We start from the raw sequence: 8,742 nt of genomic DNA on the forward strand, positions 1-8,742 counted from the left end.
TTTTTAATTACTTTTCTCTCTTCACACATCGCAATTACTATCTACTTTTTTTTTTTTAATTCTCGAAAAACACAAAAAAATGAATAAATATGTATATACACAACTATAGTAGTCATGTAAATTACTGTAGCTAAAATAGAAAATAGACCATAGATGCATAACTTTACACTAACTTATCTAGGTAATTTTTAAGGTTGATTGGCCGACATTTTGCATAGACTAATGCAAATGCTTTAATAGGCTTGTAGTTTAATTTATATTTTTTATTGTTTTTAACACAGTTAAAAAAAACACACATTATAAAAAAAAAATTACAAACCTATAATGTCCTTTATAGTAATTAATTTTTATCATCAAAAATTAAAATATCAATTGATTTTTTATCTGGACAATATTGGAACTTATATTCTTTATTTAATAACAAGAGATATGACTTGAGTTAAGTGGAACCCAATTATTCACGAGGTGATTAAAACATGTCAAACAGTAATTCTTCATTGGAAGAAGAAGAGAAAGAAAGAAAGAGTACCTTAAGATGGACCCAAGACCCAGCTAATTTAAAGTTTTAAATGAATATTGTCCTATTGTTTGATATTTCTTTTTTTCAAATATATACTCTCTCACATTTGATAAAACTACTAGTAGTGTTTTATATGTCCTTGTGGTCATCATTATTATTTATTAAACTGTTTTTTTTAGAGATAATTACAATATGTTGTTAACTCACAATTCAAATCCTTTCTTCTGTCCTCAAGTACTTTATGTATGAGGAGGTGTAATTCAGTTATAAAACTTTTGACAAAAAGTAATCATCCTTATCAAACTATGTACACATTGTTCTTTTGGAATCGTTTATTTTGCTGAAATTAAAAATTTTTGCTAAAAGTACTATAGATAAAAGTAAAAGTTAGCTAAAATAGTATAGTAGGACCATAAATAGTACCAAAAATACAATAAATTCATGAATAGTAGTAAAAAAAGCTAAATAGTAAAATAAGTTGATAAAAATAATTTTTGCCAAAAGACACTAATGGAGTAATAAACCTTTTTTTTTAAATAAAAGTTGGCTACAAACTTAATTACATATTAATGCTATGTTATCCTTTAAAAAAATTAACTTCACTATATATTTTAAAATTTTAATTATTGATTATATGTTTTTTCACACTTTTAACACATATATCAAACTTTGTGCTAATCGAATATTATTTACTATATAATCTATAAACTTATTTTTATATATAATTTTAAACTAAAAAAATTTTAATTTAAACAATTGATTGACTTGACGATATAGCTAAGAAGATAATGTAATCTAATAATGAGTATAATAAAAAGATATTTCGTAAAATTGTAACCTTAAGCTATTACCAAAATTTAAAAAAAAAAAATTATTTGAAGTAATCTAACTCTTTTGGCCGTGGGGAATGAAGATAATATCTAAAATAGTTTTTTTTTTTTTTTTGGCAATGATTAATTGGCTTATTTATTCTATGAAGATAAGCTGTATAACAAACAAATTAACCATCATTATCTAGAAAAACCCATTATATCTATATATATATATATATATATATTTATAAACATCCCCATTACTTTTAATTTTCTCCGTACAAATCCATTACTACCAAAAAAAAAAAATCCTACAGATTGAAAAGCATCAAAGAATTAAGAAGAAGATTCAGATTTATTCTTCTTCTCAAATGGAAGCGGATGTATCTATCAATTTCTGCAAAACCCTAAAAATTTCTCTTTAAAGCGTTTTTCTTCTTCTGAGGAATTACTAATTGGGTTTGAGAAATCTGAGGAAAATAAAAAAGCTATGAATTCTGCAGTGCTTTTATCGTTGCTCTTTCTATTTGCTGGGTGTTTTATGGCGACAGCGAATGTTGTGCTCATTGTGCACAACGCCACTTTCTCTTTCCAAGATGTTGAAGCTAATTTCGGTTAGTTTTCTAGCATCAAGCTTCAATTTTTATGTTTATGTTTTGTTTGGTTGCTGAGAAAATAGAAATTTGGTATTTTATTTTGGATGTTCAGATATTGTTTCTGGTTAAAAGGGTATTTACATTTTGATTTTTGGGGACATGGGTGTGTTGAAATTTTCACTCAGGTTAGCTAATTCATTTGTTTGACTTGGTTGAGTTGAGTTGTTTCTATTTTTGGCAGGTCAATAGTAACATCATTAGTTGAAACAATATTTGGGTGAGATTAGACAATAATAATAACAAATTTCATTAGGTTATTGATCCATTGCTATGCCTTGCTGACAAACTCTTCCAACAAAAATAATAATAATAAAAGCTTTCAAATACATCACCTATTTATGTTATACTATTAAATCAAAAAAAAAAAAAAAAATTCATAGTATGCATTCTTGTGTGTGTTTACATAATATTTGAATTAATATATTTTAGATTGCTGTTGAATATTCACCACTTTCTAAGAAGAGGTGGAAAATTTTAAGTTAAGATTGTGGAAGGTTTTGGTTGTTTGCATGTATCCGTGATGGTCTGCACTGCCAGATGTGTTGCTCTGTTGTTTGTGATGATATGTGATGTTAATTCTTCCCTTGATTTGTGTTATGCTGTTTTTTCCAGCTCCACCGGTTAAAGGTTCTGGGGAATGTGGAGTATTATACATGGCAGAGCCTCTCGATGCATGCTCAACATTGACTAATAAAGTCGAAAAAGCTTCAAATTGCAGTTCCCCATTTGTTCTGATTGTTAGAGGAGGATGTAGCTTTGAGGATAAAGTTAGAAGAGCACAGACAGCTGGATTCAAAGCTGCAATTGTCTACGACAATGAAGATAGTGGTGTCTTGGTTGCAAGTAATGACCTTTATCTGCAATAAATATAATCATTTTTTCTCTCCAAAGACATTCATACCCATAGTTATTGGTCAATTAAAGAAACATTTCTCTTATTATTTGAAAAACTGTCTTTTTGGATTCTCAAACTCCAGGGTTAAATAAGGTTCTTGAAGAGGCTGTCCCAACTGAAGAAGATATGAAAATATGTAAATCCTCACATGCTTTCTACTAGGGTAGTAAATGAGATTTTATTGCTTATGAGCTAGATCCCTGACAAATGATATGATACTTTCATAATGATATTGTGGTAATATATGTGCCTTTGATGGTGAAATAATAGTCTAAAACATACCTGATCAGTTCATTGGCGCATAATATGATGCCAGAATAACAGCCATGTTACTTCAATACTGATTGTGGTGGGGTAATATGTCAAGGATGTTTTTTGTTGCAGTGAATAATATTTAATACGTTCACTGCATATACATATCTCTGCATGTGTGTGTGCACATTTACTATTAGTGACAAAAACCTTCCACAGCTGATTAAAAAGGGGGAATTATACTAATCCCAAGTGGTCTGTTTTCACTTTGCCACCTGTTCCAGAATCTGTCACTTTGTCCTTCTAAGGTTCATTATATTGCATTTTGTTGCTTAATATAGACTTAATATTGAGGTGAAGCACATGCTTCACAACAAGATGTAATTGGAACAGATCTCTCAAGGGTGTTAAAGAGATACTTACCAAGTCACAAGGTGGCAAAATGAAAATGGGCCTTTCCACTGGAGGACAAAGTGCAATTTTCCACTAAAAAGAGTTTAGGTTTTGTGAGCACTCCCATTTTTGTTTTAAAATGTAATGTTCAAGTACTATTTGGAATTCTGATTATTTTGTTTGTACAGTCTGTTTTCCATGTTCCTGTAGTGGAAGAATTCTGTGACTTTCTTCTTATGATGACTTCTTTTAATTGGCAACTAGATATTTTGTTATTGTGATAATACCTAATTCAATCATGTGGATAATGCAGTGGCAGGAAATTCAGCCGGTGTAAAAATAAACGCTGTGTTTGTTTCTAAAGCTTCAGGTGAAATACTAGCAAAATACACTGGCTTAACTGACATGGAGCTTTGGATTATCTCAAGTTTCGAAAACTCAGCATGGTCAATCATGGCGATCTCTTTTATTTCCCTACTTGCCATGTCTGCAGTGCTCGCTACTTGTTTCTTCGTTCGCAGGCATCGCATAAGACGTGAACGGCCTCGAGCTTCTCGTGTGCGGGAATTCCATGGAATGAGCAGTCGATTAGTGAAAGCAATGCCAAGTTTGATATTTACTGCAGTTTTAGAGGATAACTGTACTTCAATAACATGCGCTATATGCCTTGAAGATTATACCGTTGGAGAGAAGCTTAGGATTTTACCATGTCGTCACAGTAAGTCTTTCTTACCATAGCAAAGTTCATACTGCTTGCAATTTTACGTCATTAATTGCATTTCTTTTAATTGGTGGCATGGCTTTTCTTGGGGTGGTGAGCATTTTAAGTTTTTCAATAGTATGAACAACTCTAGTGATGTTTTGTGTTGGGTGGTTGTCAATTCACATGGACTTTACCAATGAATATGCGTTGTGATGGAGTAATTTGAGATATTAACTTTAGATAATGGTGATGATTTTCAAATTAGCATGATCTGGAGACCTATGTAGTTGTAAACTCTTAGTATATGACCTACCATGAATTGCATACTTTTTTGCAGAACTGAATTTTACATGGTCTATTTGGTCCTGTTGGCAGCCTTCTATACCTAGGTGTTAAGGTCACTATGTATTTATTGCATTGCTTTATAATTCATGTTTTAAGGTTTTTGACTATGTCCTTTTACACTATATATATATATATAAGAAACTCTTTACAAAGATAAACATTGCTCCTCCCTCTAAAACTAGGATTTTTCTCCTGAACAGAAAAGTGAGAATGGGAGATAACAATAATGAAAAGGGACCTTGTTTCTATATGATAGAGTGTTAGGGTTTCCCTTTTAGTTTATGCTGCCACATTGTCCTATTGAGTGTTCATTTTTACCCCATTATTAACCTTAGTTTCTAGCTTTGAAATATCTTTAGCAATATGAGCCCTAGATTTGGTGTGCAATCAATCCCTAGCTTTAAGCAAAATGACAAATAATCACCTGCTGTTGCAAATTGCCATTAATTAGGTTCCAAAAATGGATAGAATGTATTTCAAAACTCTTTTTTTCCCTTAATTTTTTTCCCCTTACTCCAAGAAATCAAGATTAAACGGTTGAGAACAGGGAGTTGTATCTTTGATATCTATTTATCAGTTAAACTGTACAAATTGTCCATATCAAAGTGATTATATTTAGTGAAACAAAAATAGGGCACAGGAACGTATACTAATCTGTCTCATAGAAATGGATGATATCATAAAATTTTATGAACTAATTGTTTTGTTCTACAATGTTAAGAAATTTGTCTCATGTTTCTGTGCAAGTCACATGCTCCTTGACATACCTGGTTTAAAACATCCCCAATTTGAATACTTATTGGGTGTGCCCCTGAAAGCTATGCATAGGTTGTGTTCATCTTAGTCACTTCATGAAGGAAAATAATAATTTAGCATCTATATATTTCTGTTTTTTGTGCAGCATATATTGTTTCAAATGAAATGGAATTAAGCTAACCATTTGGGAGCCCAAGTGAAGGAGAAAAGCCTAGCTTATTCTCACCGTTATGTAACGGTGAGAGTAAGCCAGTGAAGAGTTGTATTGTACCCATAGAGAAATGACTGCTTTTAGCAATGGCTACAACAATAACCAAAATCCCCAAATCACCAACCAAGAAAACCTAATCCACCACCATTCAAGAGAGAGAGAGAGAATGTTTGGGCTGAGAGGAGGTTCAGGTCAGGTTGAAAGTGTTGGAAAACTTTAGGGTTTTATTGCAGTGAGTGTAGGAGAAAGAGATGATCTCCATGTGGTTGTCAATGAAAGGCATCGCCAATTAGTCACTCGGTGCTAGTGAAGGCAATGTAGGATGAAATTGCCCTGTTGCCTTGGTCATTGGCAATGATCTACATGCGATTGTTTTGCCACTTGTTTATAGAGCTATTTTTAAATTTGCTTATTTTTATTCAGCTTATTTGACACCCAACCTATTTCTTTCACTTTAAACAAATAAGCAAAAATAAACCAATGAAAAGCTCATACAACCCAACTTATTTCTCATCTCATGGCAGGATAAACTATGATTTTGGCCAAATAAGAGCATGGCTTCTTTTGTTTAGCAAGTAATTTCGTTTATGAAAGTATTTGTTGTGCTTTATTAGTATGAGATTTCATACACTACCAATGATTATGTATGGGATTTGTGCCCATTTGGTACAGCTTATTTTTCAACTTTTGAAACCATGGGTTTTGAAAAAACTGCACCTAGAAAAAACGTCGAGTTTAAAAATGTTGTACTTTGAGAAAATGCAGTTTGATAATGCGTTACCAAACGAGCACAAAGGTTCTTTTGTTGAAATGAATATATGCAAGAGTATACCTATCAAAAAAAAATATATGCAAGAGTACTTGTATATAAACAAGTTGGGTTCTAATTAGCTGAACTGGTACAAATAAGAGATTTTGGGTTCAAACACTACCTAAATCAAAAACCAATTGGTTTCTTGACCTGATGATAAAGAGCAATTATCATGGAGCGGATGCCATGGATTGAAATTCTGTTGTATCTAAAAATATAATAATAATTGTATGTAAACAAGGTTCTTTTGTTGAAATGACTATATGGGAGTTTTTATACACACATGGAACCTTATCTTATTTCATGCTGCACAGCGTTTGTAACTCAAGGCTATTTTATTTTATTTTGTAAATGGTGTAATATTTTAAATGATTCTTCTTGTGCAGTGACTTATTTTATCTTCAGCCATTTATTCTCATATGTTGAATGATTGATCTTGTGCAGCAACTTATTTAATCTTCTTTCATTTCATTCTCATACATTATTTATCTTGTACATATAGTTATAAGGTTTTTGGGAATTTGACAGAATTTCATGCTCTCTGTGTGGATTCATGGCTTACTACCTGGAGAACCTTCTGTCCAGTTTGCAAGCGTGATGCTAGAACTAACACAGGTGATCCACCAGCTTCTGAATCAACACCGTTGCTTTCAGCCAGCCCAGCCTCTGTGGCCTCTTCTGTGTTATCGTCTATGAGGTCATCATTTGCATCATCATCAGCCATACAAATAGCACCAGCATCATCTCAATCCCCTTCAGTTTCTCACATGCACTCTGTTGCTAGCACTCCTTACATTCAGAACTCTCTTAGGTCCTACCGCCAATCCCCTCCCATGCATGTAAGCCGAAGCTCAGTAGATCTCAGGAATGCATCATCCCAAAGATCTCAAGCTCCCCATTTCATTTCACCCCACTCATTGGGTTACCCATCCTATTCACCATATAACTCACGATTCATGTCTCCATATATTCCAAGCCCAAGCAGTGCATCACCGAGCTTTGTCAGTTCATCTGGTCATCAGCAGCACCCTCTGCATTGCAGCGAGTCAGCTGCAAGTTTTTCTCCCTTTGCTTCTGCCCAATCTCTTCCAGAATGCTGAGTTAAATTGAGTTAAATTTTAGCATATGTTTTGTAAGCTCGATAGGTGCTGCCAAGAGCTCACCAGTGGGAGTTGAACCAACATTCCTGAGATCATTTTTACCTCAAGCTTGCACTGTAAAGTTGTTGCGTCATGATTGGATTCTATTTGACATAGTTGCTTGCTTACACCAGTTTTTATGTCTCGAGTGGAATTTGTTGCGAGTGGAACTTGTTGCGACCTTGCGTGTACATTGTAGCATAAGGTTTTCTTTTTGTTTTGAAGTGATTATTGTGGTTCTTTCATTTGAGGTCTGGGAAGTGTGTCTGATAAAAGCGTGACTGTATTGTGTTGTACTTAGATCTATTTGGGATCTGTTTATTTTGCTGAAACTAAAAACTGTTTACTGAAAGTACTGTAAATAAAGGTAAAAGTTAGCTGAAATAGTATAGTGAAATCTATGAATGTACAAAAAGTGTAGTAGGCTCACGAATAGTAGCAAAAATAAACTGAATAGTAAAATAACTTAGCTTTTTAGGGCATGTTTGGTACATATGTTTTAAACATATATTTTCAATTTTTAAATATCATTATAAGTATTTTTACATATTTTTTTATAAACACGTATTTCTAAAAAACACAAACAACATTAATAATATAATATTACCAAACGAGCTCTTAATTTTGCCAAACATACACTTAATTTCATTGACATGATGTTGTGATAGTGTTCATTGGTAAAAAAATGGTAAACCACAATAACCAGAATTGTTTAGGGCTGTGTAGAAATTTGCAGGTGTGTAAGCTTGTTCTAAATATGCAGCACCCTTAACTTTTTCCTGGCTATTTTGCTGAAATCTTAAAATGTAAACGTTAGTGAGCTGTTTCTAAATTAAAATTTTGTCATGTTAAATGGAGTCTGCTTTAAGAAAAGCAAGATGCATGACCTAATGACCTTAGGCCCGCCATCAGGTTCCACGTATCAAAGGATATAATACCTAAAATATATCATAAGCTTTTTCAGATTTACCAAATAGAATTGGGAAATTTTGGGAGCATATCACGTGCTGGACCAATAATAGAAGACAAAATTAAAAATTATTCATCATTAACAAATCAGTATTTTTTTTTTTTTTTAATTAAGGTAATTCCAAGGTGGTCATAAAAATTTTCACGTAGTGAATATGAGTCATTCTCCTCTTATAATCACTTTATTATCGAGATTAAAGTATGTACAACTTCCTTTAATATTTATTGCTTTTCTCATATTCATAAACAAGGCATTTGTGTTACTCATAATTTTGTAGAC

The 8,742-nt window shown here is 32.6% G+C and overlaps 1 protein-coding gene across 2 annotated transcripts; it reads left to right on the plus strand.

The window, feature by feature from the left end:
• Positions 1–1,581: 1,581 nt before the first annotated feature.
• LOC112022745 (receptor homology region, transmembrane domain- and RING domain-containing protein 2) lies at positions 1,582–7,877 on the plus strand. 2 transcript variants are annotated; one of them, XM_024055371.2, is made up of 5 exons: positions 1,582–1,946; positions 2,601–2,831; positions 2,966–3,019; positions 3,842–4,246; positions 6,883–7,877. In XM_024055371.2, the coding sequence occupies exons 1-5, from the start codon at positions 1,823–1,825 to the stop codon at positions 7,452–7,454; spliced, it is 1,386 nt and encodes a 461-aa protein (XP_023911139.2). In that variant the 5' UTR covers positions 1,582–1,822; the 3' UTR covers positions 7,455–7,877. The 2 variants fall into 2 exon arrangements, with proteins under 2 accessions (XP_023911139.2, XP_023911140.2); XM_024055372.2 differs by lacking the exon at positions 2,966–3,019 and having other exon boundaries at positions 1,584–1,946.
• The last annotated feature ends 865 nt before the right edge of the window (positions 7,878–8,742 follow it).

The sequence above is a fragment of the Quercus suber genome, unplaced genomic scaffold (assembly GCF_002906115.3).
Source record: "Quercus suber isolate HL8 unplaced genomic scaffold, Cork oak 2.0 scaffold_376, whole genome shotgun sequence".
In the NCBI taxonomy this organism is placed as follows: Eukaryota; Viridiplantae; Streptophyta; class Magnoliopsida; order Fagales; family Fagaceae; genus Quercus; species Quercus suber.

Excerpts from the sequence above, each read along its gene's own strand:
- LOC112022745 (XM_024055371.2), top strand. The coding sequence starts at position 1,823 with ATGAATTCTGCAGTGCTTTTATCGTTGCTCTTTCTATTTGCTGGGTGT. Across the intron at positions 1,947-2,600 it reads AGATGTTGAAGCTAATTTCG|CTCCACCGGTTAAAGGTTCT; the intron begins GTTAGTTTTCTA and ends TGTTTTTTCCAG. Across the intron at positions 3,020-3,841 it reads TGAAGAAGATATGAAAATAT|TGGCAGGAAATTCAGCCGGT; the intron begins GTAAATCCTCAC and ends TGGATAATGCAG.